The sequence below is a fragment of the Sardina pilchardus genome, chromosome 10, assembly GCF_963854185.1.
Source record: "Sardina pilchardus chromosome 10, fSarPil1.1, whole genome shotgun sequence".
Lineage (NCBI taxonomy): Eukaryota > Metazoa > Chordata > Actinopteri > Clupeiformes > Clupeidae > Sardina > Sardina pilchardus.
Window position 1 is genome coordinate 4,752,980 of NC_085003.1, and position 15,404 is coordinate 4,768,383.

A 15,404-nucleotide genomic window follows, 5' to 3' on the forward strand; every position below is an offset into this window, starting at 1 on the left:
ACCAGCAGCACACACCCAGAGCAGTGGGCAGCCTTTGATTTGGCACCTGAGGGGCAGTTGGGGGTTAGGTGCCTAGTTAAAGGGCGCCTCATCCATGGATGTGGTAGAGTGCTGTTCAATCACTCCCCCTCACTTACACATTTTTCCGACCAGTCAGGGATCGAGCCGGTCAGATTCCTAAACCAGTAAGCCACAAATGCTACATATGTTTATTCAAGGGTATAAAAATACCCGATGTAGCTTCTGCAAAGTTAATAGAAGTATACATTATGTATTTAAGATGCATTTAACAAAAACACCACAAGGAGAAAAGAAAACAAGATTTTATTTTTTATAAAAGAACAATAAATCAAAGACAGACATTGTTTTGTGGCATGTTGGAGTAAAACACAATTTTTTTGATGTGGCCTCATCAAATGTTTTTGTTCTGCAATTCCAACATTGTTTTGAGAAGAGGTCGGGGGGAAACAGCTCAAATCCACAAAAAAAAAACAAAAGTGATCTCCGCCAAGTCTGATTCTGAAAATCTCAAACTACCTACAGCTACCAGTGGTGGAGCTGTAGTTGCATTATCTTCATCAAATGGATTCTGGCATCTTCTTTTGAAAAAAGAAAAAAGAGAAGTTGGGTCCTTGTCTTTCCTTTTAAAAAGGGCAAAAACAGAGATGATATGCAATGCTTCTGCCTGCATGGTCCTCTGAGGTCCTCACACGGCCTTCCGGTGATACTCCGGCGGCGCTACCTCGTAGTCGCTGGCGCTGAAGAGTGATGCGGAGTTCTTCACCAGGTACCTGAGGAAGAAAAGCCAACACCGTCACATACACACACGCACAGAGAGAGACCGAGAGAGAAAGAGAGAGGCCTTGTGTTCGGAAGATCCACTTGTTCGCTACATCGTGCGCCATTCAGCAAATAACGAGGTTGGGTAATCACTATACAGCGCATTATGTAGAGAATTAGTGGATGTGTGGAACAGGGCAGGGTGGGAGCGAGAGCTGTGTCCCCAATTCTCCACACCACACATGTAATCACCACCATTACGTTACGTATGTATCTTCACACCAGGTGCAATTAGATCCTGCAATGGTTTGTCACTCCACACAACAGGTATCTGACCCAACCAACCCTGAATCACGCCCCCCTCCCCTTCCCCTAATTTCAATTGGCAACAGACCTCAAGGACATCAATCAAATTCAATAACAACATGATTTCATAGGCCAAACCTAATCTAGTACGATTGGGAGTTAGTTATGAGTACAAACATAATGATTGGGCTGTTGGCTATTTATGCAACTGTATAATTGTAACTATGTTGACTACAGAAGTGACTGGTCAAGATAACGTCAAACATGTTTAATTGAATTTGGACGGCATCAACAATGGAAAGAAAATGGCAACACCGGGCTGTCTGTTCCCAGCTTTAATTACATTGTTTAATTACATGAAGTAATTAGGGGATGTATACAGTGTATGATCTTAATCGTCACACAGTGTCAGTTCCAGTGCAGTTCTCTCTAGTATGATGTCCCTTTGCCCAATTTCCAAGCAGAGCCGAAGTGATATTTTTATCTGTCTGATAGAGATCTGTTCAAGGGTACAATTTAAAATAATTAGTTTATTCATAAAGTATTTCCTGAGAAACAATTCTAAAAATAACTGAGTACTTCACTGATATATTGTAACACCAAAGAGAGCCTGTGAGTACGTAACTATGTTTAACCACAGTATTTGTCTTCAAATACACAGTGTATTTAAAAAAGGTCACATCTGGCATATCTTAGGTCACACAATTAAGACATGTTCAGATGTCTTGATACAACTTCCTAACTTTAAAAAAAAAAAATCTCTTTATCAAAAATGTGCCTCAGTCATCATTACGATCTGACTGTGTCTACAACATAAGTTTATATGGCAGCCATTTTTTTGTTTTCTGTTGATACTAGCTGCAAATACAACTTACTTGTACACATAATAAAGATATCTAAAATGATGAAATAACAGAAAGACGACAGTCAGGACTTTGTTGCATTGATCATAGTTGTGACACATAATTATCACAATTATCCAATCTTATTTGGATAGTTTGAAACATTCAACAGAAACACACTTTTATAATTTGAATTTATAAGATAATGATGACAAGATAAGATTCAAGAGCCTAATTGTGTTTCATATTCTATTGAGCATCTTTCATCAAATGTTCTATTAAAAGTATATTATGATAATAGCCATGGGCATTGACAACTGTTGGATATGTTCCAATGTCTCAGGAATGTGTCACATTATAATTCAGGTAACCTACTCAGATTACAAGGTTGAGTTCGCTCAGCCCTCTCTTGAGGGCCCAAGAAATCAGTCAGTTAAGGAAAATTTGAAGCAAGCTATGTAAGTAAGAGAAAGTGTGCAAAACCTTACTAGAATACTCAAAAAATGTGACGTCTAATAGAGAGAGAGAAAAAAATAGATGCTGCAAGGCCAAGACAAGTCATTAGGAGGACTAGGCTTACGCTGCAATATCAGCATACAAAACCTTTTCGGTCCAATTTCTTTTATTCATGAAAGTGTCATTATCAATTAACATGAACTCAAGATGCCTTACTAGGCGTTAAAAGACCTTTAAAATGAAAACCCAGTTTCACTTTTTTGAGCAACAAGGGACGTTTAGAGGGACAGGCCCCAATAATTAACATTATCTCACAAATCCTTACAGAGCCTGTGGCCCTAAGAGACCTTTTGTGGATTTAAATGCAAGCCCACTATCATATTTCTGAGCAACTGGGAAAGTTCAGGGCACCTCTGCCTTGAAAAGGTCAAGCTAAAACTAGCCTCAAGAACTCCGACATCCAGCGTTATACTTGCAAATTCTTACACACAAAGACTACTTGTTGACGTGTCCGAAAGATTGATGAATAAATGTTTGTTACTCCCAACCCCATGCCATGTCTCAGGCTGGGATTCATTTAAAAAAAATGACAGGTGCAATTATGAGCCTTTTGTCTTCTGGTGATTTTGTTGCCATTCTGTGGTTTCAAGTGACTTCAAGTTACAATGTAGTTTCATTAAAATAAGAAACCTATTTTTAAATTTCTAAATTCCCTACCCAGTCTATCAATGGAACTTTCTGAAGCATTCTGAAGAGCCCCTTGTGTAGTTCACATGTTGACCCGACCAACTTCAATGACCCAAGTGCTCTTTCCTCTTTCACTCTGTTTTAGTTAAGGGTGCTGGGGAAAGACTAGACTCTCTCTGTACCACAGTGACAGTCGGAGGACAGAAAAGTTGTGCCTCCTTAACCAGGTACTCACTTGAGGAAGTCCTGCAGGTAGCTTAGCAGCAGCGCCAAACTCTTCTCATCTAGAGGTGTGTAGGCCAACATGGCACCAATCCTCACTGGAAGGAAAACACACAGACATAAACAAAAACACAAACTAATGGATCAACACCTATCAAAAACTAACTGGGAGTAAGCACAGCCTAGTCCAACTAGTATATAAGACGGAGTTCACATTCTTGTTGTATTTTCATACTGGGTCAGAAGCAACATGATCAGCTCATTTGAGAAATAACCAAAGCAGGAGAGATAACCAAAGCAAACAAAGTATATATAATCAAACGGCCAAGATACAAGAGTGTTTTTTTCCCCTTTCCCTGTGGGAATGGAAGTAGATGTAATTGCCACATTTCATCTGTAACACATAATGAAATGATAAAACCTACAAAATGGATTGTGAAGCTCACAGGCAGCACACACACACACACACACACACACACACGATCAGAGGACCACCTAAGGAGTCAATTCCCAGAAATCAATTACCATCAAACTGCTTCACAGTCCTGTTTGCTGCGCGAATGGGCTGTTATCTACCCATTCAACGGCAAGTGAATAAGCTCTTATGCTTTCAAAAGTGAATGTCTGTCTAACAGTTAGTATTAAAGTGTGTTTGGAACTCCAATGGATGGATCCATTGGCATCATGTTCATCAGCCTGAGAGAGCGCACATGTCAGGCCACCCCCTGCTAACACTGATTACATCTGCATATCAACATCTATAGAGCCACGCTTAGAACAGTGTGTGTGTGTGTGTCTGTGTGTGTGTGTGTGTGTGTGTGTGTGTGTTAAATGGGTTGCATGTATTCTTCCCAATGAGTGATTCTCTACTGAAACACTATTGGATTTTTTTAATTTGTTTTAAGAGAGGGGCAGATAAGAAAGGAAAGAGAGAGAGAGAGAGAGAGAGAGAGAGAGAGAGAGAGAGAGAGAGAGAGAGAGAGAGAGATCTATTCTGCTTTATTATAAACAAACACCGCCTTTCCCTCAGACAGGGGCCGATTGCCCTGGCCATGGGGTTGTGGAAGGAGGAGTCCGACGGGAACACAGCAGGGTGTCTGGTTTTCAGGATAAAGTTTTTTCTGAAAGACGCTTCCTTGGAGTAAACTCACAATTTTCACTTTCTAGCATATATTTGTATGTATGTATGTATGGGCCATTTATATTTAAATTGCATCCACTACAGACACACACACACACTTCAATTTTCTAGCAGGGAATAAACCAGGGAATAAATGAATGCCATCTGAATGTAAAACGGTGACCTACAGCTATACAGCAAAGCCCAAACCTGCCAGCTTTTAAACGTGACTTGACGAGTTGGCTCGCATTCAGGAGAGGGGTGGGAAGGGGGTTAAAGCATCATGTAGGGTCCGCGCATTCATCTGGATTATTTTTACTTTTACAAGTCTTTACTCCGAGACCTACGCCATATTAAAATGCACCAACATACATTGGTTTAGCACCACAGAAGTGTTGGGAACTCAGGAACTCTGAGGAAGACACCGCACTGTTGAAACGTTAGTCAAGTGTTTACATTGAAATAAAAGACGATCAAGTGTGTTCCAGCTCCCTCTGTTCATCTTGACCACGCAAATAACCTGATATCTAACAACCTGATATATCTCCTGGTTACGACAAGAAGCTTGTTTAAATATGCGGTGTCGAGTTCTTGGAAACTTTCACTAAGCAAGAAAAGGGCAAACAAATGACATTTCTATTTAAAATCACGGCAGTCTACTCTATGGTATCTGCTGCTCCATCTGCTGTGTTGGTGGTGAGCTACACAGACAGGAGACAGCGAACTGAAAGGGCTCACAAAGCGTAGCTACCACCTCAGCGCAGAACCATAAATCAATCTTCAGTATCGTCATGCTAAGTGTACACAATGAATGTAAATTAAATGTGTGGAGACTAGGGTTATGGTAGGGAAACGGTCCCTCTGTTGTCATGGTGAGGACTGTGTTGGTATTATGGGATGTCTCCTACCAAAGAGTCGGAGCAGGTGAGGGGCTCCATAGATCTGGGACATGGGCGTGTCCGGGTGGTTGGTCAGGATGTCGGCGTACTGTGGCCGCTCAAACTTATACAGGAGCTGGGTTCCCAGCATGACGTTGAAATACTCGCGGATGCCAGCGACAACCTCATTCACAGCATATTCTCTGGGGAGAACATGGGAAGACACAGACTACTGTTTAGACAGCTCCCCTCATACAAAACCACACAACTATGTGAACAATGTAGACGAGAGCAGAGCAAAAATCATTTTGCACAAGCAATTAAAATTACATGGACCAGAGATTACAACATTTAAAGCATTCATGCATTATAACTAGCGGAAACACACCAAAAACAGATGCAATGATTAATTGCTGACAAATTGGTTCTTGAAGTTGGCAGGGAGCTTAATTGCTTCAGTGCCCTTGTAATAAAACCCTACACTATTTCCACCACACAGTAGTCAGTAGAGACTGACTGACAAATGACACAAGAGGTTCCCAACTTCCACTTCTTTCCGCCATCCGTTTAAAGTGTTACGTCTCCATAGCAACTGGCCTACCTGTTATCAGAGTTTCCTCTTGATTTCTTGTAATTTGCATAGTCTTCCAAGACGGCATCGACATTCTTCTTCGCAGGAAGGTGGAACAGCTTTTCGGGGGTTGGAGAGAGAAGAGAAGAGAAGAGAGAGAGAGATTGATTGGGGTTACTGGTTTCCCCCCCCCCTGGTTGCTTCCCTACTTGATCCACTTAAGAACCGGTCAGGGCTGGACATGAGCAACGTATTGATCCGTGGGCTTAGCGCCAATCCCAGGCCTCCACCAAGCCCCGACACCAGCTCAGAGCAGCGGCTGCACAAGCCCACGCTGGGGACACCTCTTAGTCCGTCCACCCGCTATTGACCCACAGTAGCCAATTAAAATGGTGTAGGGAAAAAAACAAACAAAAAAACAAAACAAACAAACAAACCCAACAAACAACCAAACATTACATTGTTTGGCTGAATGAGGATTTTGAAAGAAATGCTGTCAGAGAGTGAGGCGCATAGTGTTACGTGGGAACAGGACGTTCGGCATGCATCCATTAGGATGCTGGACAGATATAACTTCTTTAGACAGGGAAAACAGACAAAGACCAGATTGTTTTGGGACTGACAGCAAGACAACTGAAATGAGATTAGACATAAGCAATCTATCGAAATCTGCTGTATTATCGTCTCTTTAACCCTTGTCTGAGGTATAGCCAGTAATTCAATGTATAGTGCGCAATGGAGTAGTTTGGGAAATGCATAGATGGTAAACAAATAAACAAAGAAGATCCATGCAGGTGAGTCATTGGTTTCAGGGGCCTACAGTATATGAAGTGAAAAGCAAATGTCTGCTGTTTCTCGCTGGTAGTCAGTCACAGGGAAATTACTTGGAAACAAAGCAAGAAATTGTATCACACAAAATAACAATCGCTTATGTCTACAAATACTGTGGATGAAGCACAACTGTAAATACACCATTTCAACCCACACCATTAAATATACCAGAGAGGATAAAAAATCCTCATGTGTTTAATAAATCCAATGCTGTTTCGGGGGTGGGGGGGGGGGGGGTGCTAATAGGCTGCCCCTACATTTGCAGAGTATTTGTATTTTCCACAACGATCGTTAATACCGCTCATGGTTTGCACCCTTCCCCCTGGACACAGTACTTGTGGATTTGTTTACAAACCGGAAAAGATAATCTCCACAGAGCCATGTTGACTGACAAGGTAATAGGACATGATTTCACGCAAATAGCAGGTTATTGCACCACTGCCATAAAGTAATTTGTGATTTTCCCGGTACGGGAAGAGGAACGTCGCAAGACTGGTTCTCCATAGACGGATAGGTTACAGCTGGGAAGGGAATTCTCCCCAATTCAAATTAGTCTGAAGCTGTTACATTAAGAAACAAAAGTCTGCTTAGGATGACTTTAAAAATGTTCTGTAAGAATTTGCAGAGTTTATAACTTGGGAATGGACTTCCGAGTAAATGAACAGGTCTGGGCTGGACATGGACATGAAAAGCGTATTGATCTGTGGAAACCCCAGGGCCTCCAGGGTGTCAGTGGTCAGTAGTGTCAGTAGATGGAGCTTCATAGCCAATCAAGCAGACTGAGATTTGCAGGTTGAAGTCGGGTGCTTTGTGCTTGAACAAGACACTGACAGTGTTGTGCACGTTCACACTCTTCAGTAACTAGTTCAAAGTTCAGTTCACACACGTGCAAAGTGAACTGTTCACCTTCATAGCTCACCATTTTTAATTTTGAACTAGTTCAAATTCAGTTCATTTGAATGAAAATCTGTTTCTGACGGAATATAGGCTACAGCCACCTGTTGTTCTCATCTAATTGAGAATGTCCGTAAATTGGGCTTTATTTCGCTGGGCAGATACATTTCTTTTAGGTCTATGGCAGATACTGACGCCTAATAAATGCGGCCGCGCATTTATTAATAATTAATAATAAATGCGTCAGCTGTGCATGCCTGACGGCAGAAGAGTGTAGTTTTTACACCGGGAGTATGGAGGAGGCTGCCTTGCTGCATTACCTTACCAGATGGATCAGTGACATAGCCTACTGTAGGGCTCTTTGAACACGTTATGCATCCCTCTATCATCACTGACAAGTACAGAATCTTTCCGCGATTGCAGCGGTTCTGTGTACAATGCATCATGCCTAATGTGATCATGGGTAATGTAGTAAGGTAGTGCAAAGCTGTAGTTTAGGAGTGGCGCCCGTGGGCAGTGAGTGTGACAACGACATACTGTTTCTGAATTGCCACCAGATAGTGTCACTCGACTTCTCAGGACAAAATAAATTCCGTAACGTTTAATTGGACATCAACAGTGACGTTCGTCGTTCATTTCCCAAAATCTGAGCGAATTCACGTTCAAATTCATTATTTACAAATGTGTTGCGTTCAGTTCAGCGTTCACAGAAAAATGAGCGTGTTCAATGAACACGTTCTTTTGAACTCGTTCATGCACAACACTGGACACTGAACCAATCTGCTCCCGGTGTTCTGATGGCTGCCTTGTTTGGCAGCCTTAGCCATAAAGTGTGTGTGAAAGGGTGAACTGAGAGCCATAAACCTGTAGAGAACTTTGGAGAAAATAAACGCACCATTTCGTTCACACCTGCACGGCCTCTGACTGCTCAAATAAAGTGTGAACTGCTCACGGTCTCAGCGCTTATATTGACGGAGCTGATAGTGTGACCCTTGACCTTTTAACTGCGGGGCTGTGCTCACCTGCTTCTGGCGCGTGATGAGATCCCAGTCATCAACCAGCCATGGCTTCAGCTCCTCGGGGATCTTCACCTTCACTTCCACACGGTTTATGAAGGTCTCCTCCTAAACACACAGGCACAGGTTACTGGGGGAAGCCTCAACACACATACACAGATAGATTTAACCACACTCAATCACACAGACACGCATACAGGTTGCTGAGGGTCTCAAAAACATACAAACACACACAGGTTACTGAAGGTCACACAAACACACACAGATGGGTGCATGAAATATGCATGGCCCCACACACACACACTCACACTGGACAGAGCTCTGTGTCTCAGCATAGTCTGTTTTATTTTCTGTTCTTTTAGCGTTTTCACTTGGACTTTTCCTTAAAAAAAAAAAAGGAAACTGCATCGGTAATATAATTCTCAATCCCCATCTTCATGCACTATGCTCTGGTTCAATTTCACTCACTGGTTATTTACTTCCTCGGTTTCACATAAGAGACTGAAAAGTATCTCTACTTTATAATGAATATACGGCAGTCATTCAAATATTGGGGTGCATAACATAACAAAAATGATGCCTTGTAGAGACTCCCGAAAGCGAAACTTTCATAATTGCATTTAATTGGAGAATGGCATTGTTTGGGGAGTTTTTTAATATGCTTCCAATACTTTTCCCATCTGCCATCTCTGGTCCCTGTCCAGATGTGCTGCCAACAGAAGATTGGGTAGGATCGGACCACCTGGCCAGAGACTACATCCGCCAGAGCGTAACAACCGCACCCAATGGAAGCACTGATGGAGGAGCGGAGCCTGTTACTAAGGTAACGGAGCTCAGCTGTCGTTTGTGGGTTTGTTTGAGAAGAACGGGCGCAGAAAGGCCACCAGTGTGTTTTTCTGGGTCAATTGACTTCAAAATAAACATAATCACACTGGGCTCTGCCACTCTACGGCGGGCTGAAGGGCAGCCTTAAGTAGAGGCAAAGTGCACATTACTGGGCACATTACAGAGCAGTGCAAAAAGGACGGACGCTAAAGTGCTGAGAGAGGAAGTCACAGGGCTGTGACCGTGTCAAGTAGAGGTCTATGTATATATTAAGGAGTCCTTGTTCATGAATGTTTGTGCTTGTGAATAGTTGTAGTAGTGTGTGTGTATGTGTAAGTGTTTTGAGCCTGAATGTGAGAGAATACCAGTATGCATGTATGTGTGTGTGTGTGTGTGTGTGTGTGTGTGTACACGTATGTATTTATGTATGTATGTATGAGCATACACAATAGTGTACTAGGGATGGCGAAAACTAAAAATGTTCTTGACCGACCACCGAGGCTCATTAGCCGGTTGAAACCGGTTAACCGATTCGTTTAAAATAAATTATGCTATTTGAAATAACAGCCACGCAATTTCCCAACTCTCATCTCTCTGTCCTACGCTCATACACACAGCCCCGGCGCCGCCCTCTCACTCACGTCACTTGTTTAAATCCTACAGCGCCAATGAGTCCTGCAAACCAAGGAGCTTGTAAATGGAGGACAAATGGTTCCTTTGCTCCGAAAATGGTTTGGGTACAAGGTGATCGCGTTGCAAATAAAGGCGTTTGTCTAGCGTAAGCTCATTTGAAGCTGAAATGGCTGAAACGGCTCACTTATGAAAATGACAGCTCCGAAGAGACGCAGCTTAGTTTGAGGAAGTGCTAACAACAATAAGGAAAGATGATCATTACCTTATCTGTTACCATTGATGACCCTTCCTGAAATGTAGATGTAATGTCTTTCCAAATGTAAGCCCATCTTATGCGGAAAGTTGCTTAGACTGCAACATGATAAAACCAATGGATAAAACGGCACACTTCCAGATTGCATAAGACGCACCGGCCACCGCTGTGACCTCGTGCCAAATGTTTTTATTGGTTTATTACGTAGCCTAGCCTACAAGCAGGCGTTATGAAAAATTGAGTGAGAGGGATAATTTGTTAACTTCACGCAAAAAAGAATGAGGAATGAGATGGCTAGCTGTAGTAGCGTTTAGTCCACTGTCTTTAGCCTAATTTAAAGATGCCTCTTTTTTTTTTGTTTAACCGACTAGCGACAACTTTGGTCGGCTAACGTGGATACGGTCAACCATCGGTCAAACAGTCACCGGTTAACATCCCTATAGTGTACATACGCTCTCCACTGTTGGGTCCACGCGGGCCCTCTTCTTGCGTGGTGGGTGGGGCATTTCCCCACTGCTGGTCCCTTCACCAGCCCCTGGTGCTGCATAGAGAAATAGAGAGAGACACACAGACAGAGAGAGAGAGAGAGAGAGAGAGAGAGAGAGAGAGAGAGAGAGAGAGAGAATATCTACATCATCATCATCGTCATTGTAATCATCAACTTCATCAACTCTGTGACCAAAATCATTCTTACCATCTCAACATCCCTGCAGATAACATCAGTATCCAGGTTTAACACAACAGAAAGACCAATGGGTCATTCAAACGGTTGTTCCTACTAGCTGTCCCACATACCATTTTAGTCCTATGAAAATGACCAAAAAATGCAATGAAGATATCCTTAATATCTTCCATGTGCATTTGTCGCATTGTATTTGCAGACAAAATACTGTGAGCAGACAATGAGCAAAATCTTAAACGGGTCAGCAGCCATTTTCCTGGATTCTGTCTGATCCAACACTTTCATCCCATTATTGCTAAAAGGACTTTAATAGTCAGAATAATCACAACCCTCCCCCTCCATATCCATCATCATCATCATCTATCATCTATCACAATCACCATCATCATATCAACACCCCTCCATGGAACAACTGCAGACCTCCATGCCCTCCTCCACATCACGTGACCTTGGAATGGAACACAACCTACACGTCACCAATCCCCTTGGAGAGAGGCCAGGCCATGAAAGCAGCCATTTCTTATTTGTGCAAGTAGGTCGCTCTCCTCGAGCCTGACCCTGAGCCATCAAAGCCTGACCCCTGCACCATTCCATAGCCAAGGAAGATTGTTTTTCTGTGCAATTGGCCACCCTGCCTCAGTGTCGGGTGAGGCATAAAGTAAAGCAGTACCAGTATAAGGGCCCAAGGGATGCATGACATATTCTAGTCTTCATTTCCCTTTAACATCTCACTTGTTATACTACATTCAATTTAACAGTTAGGCCATGGGAACTGTAAAACTCCTAGAGCTCGCCTATTATACATCTTGTAAAATAAATGCCTTACAATAAAATAGGCAGAGAGAGAGGGGATGATGCCATCTGGTCAAGTTTTGTCCAGTTGCCTGGTGCTTTTTCCTGGCATGGTGGCAAGACTGTGCAGGCCATCTAAGAGGACGAAACTGTCCTCATTCCTATCGGCTGAGGGGGCGGCGAGAGGTTCCGGTGACGCTCTTCTATATCGCCGCAGCTTTAATTAAATTTCTCTTGTGTGGAAAGACCCAATCACATCACCGTTGCCATGGCAGCAGACCACGGGCCTCCACATACACACACGCAAACACATTCACATATGCATTTATGGGGGTGTGTGTGTGTGTGTAATGCGTTTAGAGACATGCCATGTTTATCACCACAGGCAAACACACATGGGCGTGTTGGAGGGAGTCCATCCAATTTACATCCAAACTGCTCTCAAGCACTTTGGCTACAAATCAGATATGGACTCAGTGATGGGTTTGCATGATTAAAAATAAATATTGACTGTGTCGGAGAGGATGGGTCACTGGGGTGTGCACCTCTGTGTGTGTGTGTGTGTAAGTGTGTGTGTGTGTGTGTGTGTATGCATGACATCTCTCTCTCCCTCTCTGAGCATCTGTCAGTCTTTGTGTTTGTGTGCAACATCCCTATGGGTGTGTGTGTGTGTGTGTGTGTGTGCGTGTGTGTGCGCGCGCCCATGCGTGTGTATGCGCGTGTGTGTGTGTGTGTGTGTGTGTGTGTGTGCGCGCGCCCATGCGTGTGTACGTGCGTGTATGTGTGTGTGTGTGTGTATGCATGACATCTCTCTCTCCCTCTCTGAGCATCTGTCAGTCTTTGTGTTTGTGTGCAACATCCCTATGGGTGTGTGTGTGTGTGTGTGTGTGTGCGTGTGTGTGCGCGCGCCCATGCGTGTGTACGCGCGTGTGTGTGTGTGTGTGTGTGTGCGCGCGCCCATGCGTGTGTATGTGCGTGTATGTGTGTGTGTGTGTGTGTGTGTCAAGTCTCATGATTGACAAGAGGCCCATAGAGATGCGCTACTTACTCTTTTGTTTGTTCTTTTTTGTTTTCCTAGCCGCGCAGGAAGGGGGAGGAGACAGAGTGGAGGTGAGGGAGAAAAGCAAAGTGTTATTTCAACCTTAAAATCATTTACACAGCTCACCCATAAAAATGTCATCTGCGGTTACAATAACAATAAAAAAAAAAGAAATATCTATTTGAACAAATTAAACTGTGAAAATGGCAAACAAGGACCATGGGAACACAAATGACCTTTGATTTATTTATATATGAAAAAAAAGTAAGAAAGGCAAGCAAGAGTGGTTTCCACAGGGACATGCTTGAACGTTGAACTTTGTGTACTCACACATCAACGTTTTTCTGCTGCACAGCAGCGATCTTCTTGCTCGGTGCCACCCCCCTCATCCTTCCCTCCACATAATGGTCTCTGCCAAAGACAGAGAGAAAGAAGAGCAGACAGTTTAAAATAACAATATTGCAGACATGATATTTGGTTATTTACGTCAAATAGCGTGATACAATAGATGGGGGTAATCTATCTATAAATTGCAGGAACATCTGTTTGTGTTTGTGTGTTAACTGCATATCTGTCGAACGGTTTGTCCGATTGATTTCAAACATGGCAGGAGTCTTGCTATGGGCATGAGTAAGTGCAGTGCAAAGTGTGACGTTGTTTGAATGAGAAATACAAAAGATATTGTAACATATATTGATAAAAGAAGCACACATTGGCTTTCTCCGCTCTACGGTAGCCACTCCACCTCAGGGTAAGCAGAGTTTTGACAGCGCAGGATATCAAGATGCAAAAAACGATACACTAACGTATTATGTAAGGGATAATGTATAGAACGCCGGTCATTATCGGAAAATAAGTGCAGCGCTGCGGAGGGGTTTTGCTTCGTCCTGAATGGACTTATTTTCCCATAATGACCAGTGCTCTATACATTATTCCGCTTATTATACGGCTACTTGCCAAAACGAGAAATATAATATTCAATATTCATTATTGAATGCTTAGCTGGGATGACATGTGTAAAGAAACAAGGAGTGGGAAAGAAAGAGAGAGCAAGCCGGCAACAGTAGGAACAAGAGAAAGAAAGAAAGAAAGAAAGAAAAAAGCAGTGATACAAAGAAAATTGTGGGAAAGGAACTCACTGATTTGCCTTCTGGAGCTCTTTCTGTTTCTGCAGGTTGCTGTCCACATATTTAAGCACACGGCTTTCAGGAACCCATTCGTCCCAGCTGGGAAAGTAACAAATACTCATTTACACTCAGAAGACAACACACATGTGCGCGCACACACACACACACACACACACACACAGGAGGTCTGTAACCAGTAAATGCACTATGTAGAATGATTGCAGCCTTTCAAAACGTCTCTCCTACAAGTCATTGTCCATAATGTCCTTGAATATTTGTGTAAACAGAAATCTTCCAATAGAATCCGATACATAAATAGCAGAGGTATGGTGAGTAGCTTTCATGAAGCATACGTAATAGCCTAAACTACTAGTGAAAGGAAATGCCTTTGACTGTTACAAATATCCGGCCAAATCATGAGACTGTCCAGCCAATCAGGACATGGATATGTTGGTCCTGTTCATCGCATGTCTTGGCCGAGAGTGTACTAATGCACTTCCCATGGACCTGAAGATTGGAACGACATGATGAAGGGACTGTGTGTGTGTGTGTGTGTGTGTGTGTGTGTGTGTGTGTGTGTGTGTGTGTGTGTGTGTGTGTCTCTCTCTCTCTGTGTGTGAGTGAAACTCAAAAGCAAAGAGTGACTTACTTCTTATTCCAGCCACTGTAATGAATGAAATATTTCACTTGTTTGTCCTTGATATTGATTTTAACACACTGCAAAGACAAGGGAAAAAAACAGATGTTCTTGCTATTGAAGTAATCTCTAATGAATCTTCAAGACAGCTTTGAATAGCAATGACTTGAGAGGTTCTGCAATGTCTCACTCATTAGCCTATAATAACAGCAAATTCTACATGTAACCACAGGCTTAGCTGATATTTTCTCAGCATTGGAATGATGGTATTTGAGTGCATGAATGATTTAAGTGAATCAGTTATGTGTTTTATCAAAGTTCTGATAACATCAAAAGGTTTGTAAAGAATATACTGTATGTGCTGTCAACTTCCAATAAAGAAACTGCATCCATTTCTATTCTGAGAAAGTTTAGAAATAGTCTAACTTGACCAAGCACACACTGATTGACTTAACTTACCTTAGCTTCGTATAGCAATGGCCCATGAAAACACAGCACTCGTTCACCTAAAGAAGGGAAGACACACACACAATATAAAAAATATGTTTTTGTCATCAGATCCATTAATACTGGTGCTTTTCATATTCTAAGACGTTATACGGTATTCTAGACAAAGCAATGCCTGCAATAAAATATTCTGATGCCTTTGATGGACTGTCGAAACTGCTAATGTTATTTCCTTGTCGTTTCAAATCCTGATTCAACATTGGCTATCATTGTGACTTTCCAGTAGCCCTTCATGGCGAAATCCTCCGTGAGGGATGCAATGGTCATCCCAAAATGTGATGTCAACAACTGGGAGTGTGAATTGAC

General features: G+C 42.6%; 1 protein-coding gene across 1 annotated transcript in view; it reads right to left on the reverse strand.

Annotated features, from left to right (window-relative positions):
- Positions 1-305: 305 nt before the first annotated feature.
- The window catches only part of morf4l1 (mortality factor 4 like 1), a 15,868-nt gene continuing 769 nt past the window's right edge, over positions 306-15,404 (reverse strand). Inside the window, exons 2-12 of the mRNA XM_062547791.1 lie at positions 15,051-15,097; positions 14,604-14,671; positions 13,967-14,053; positions 13,158-13,238; positions 12,837-12,862; positions 10,767-10,855; positions 8,610-8,711; positions 5,893-5,981; positions 5,322-5,494; positions 3,307-3,391; positions 306-791 (exon numbers count right to left, since the gene is read on the reverse strand). Coding sequence (XP_062403775.1) covers positions 707-791; positions 3,307-3,391; positions 5,322-5,494; positions 5,893-5,981; positions 8,610-8,711; positions 10,767-10,855; positions 12,837-12,862; positions 13,158-13,238; positions 13,967-14,053; positions 14,604-14,671; positions 15,051-15,097 — 932 coding nt within the window. The 3' untranslated portion in view covers positions 306-706. The remainder of the gene's footprint in view (positions 792-3,306; positions 3,392-5,321; positions 5,495-5,892; positions 5,982-8,609; positions 8,712-10,766; positions 10,856-12,836; positions 12,863-13,157; positions 13,239-13,966; positions 14,054-14,603; positions 14,672-15,050; positions 15,098-15,404) is intronic.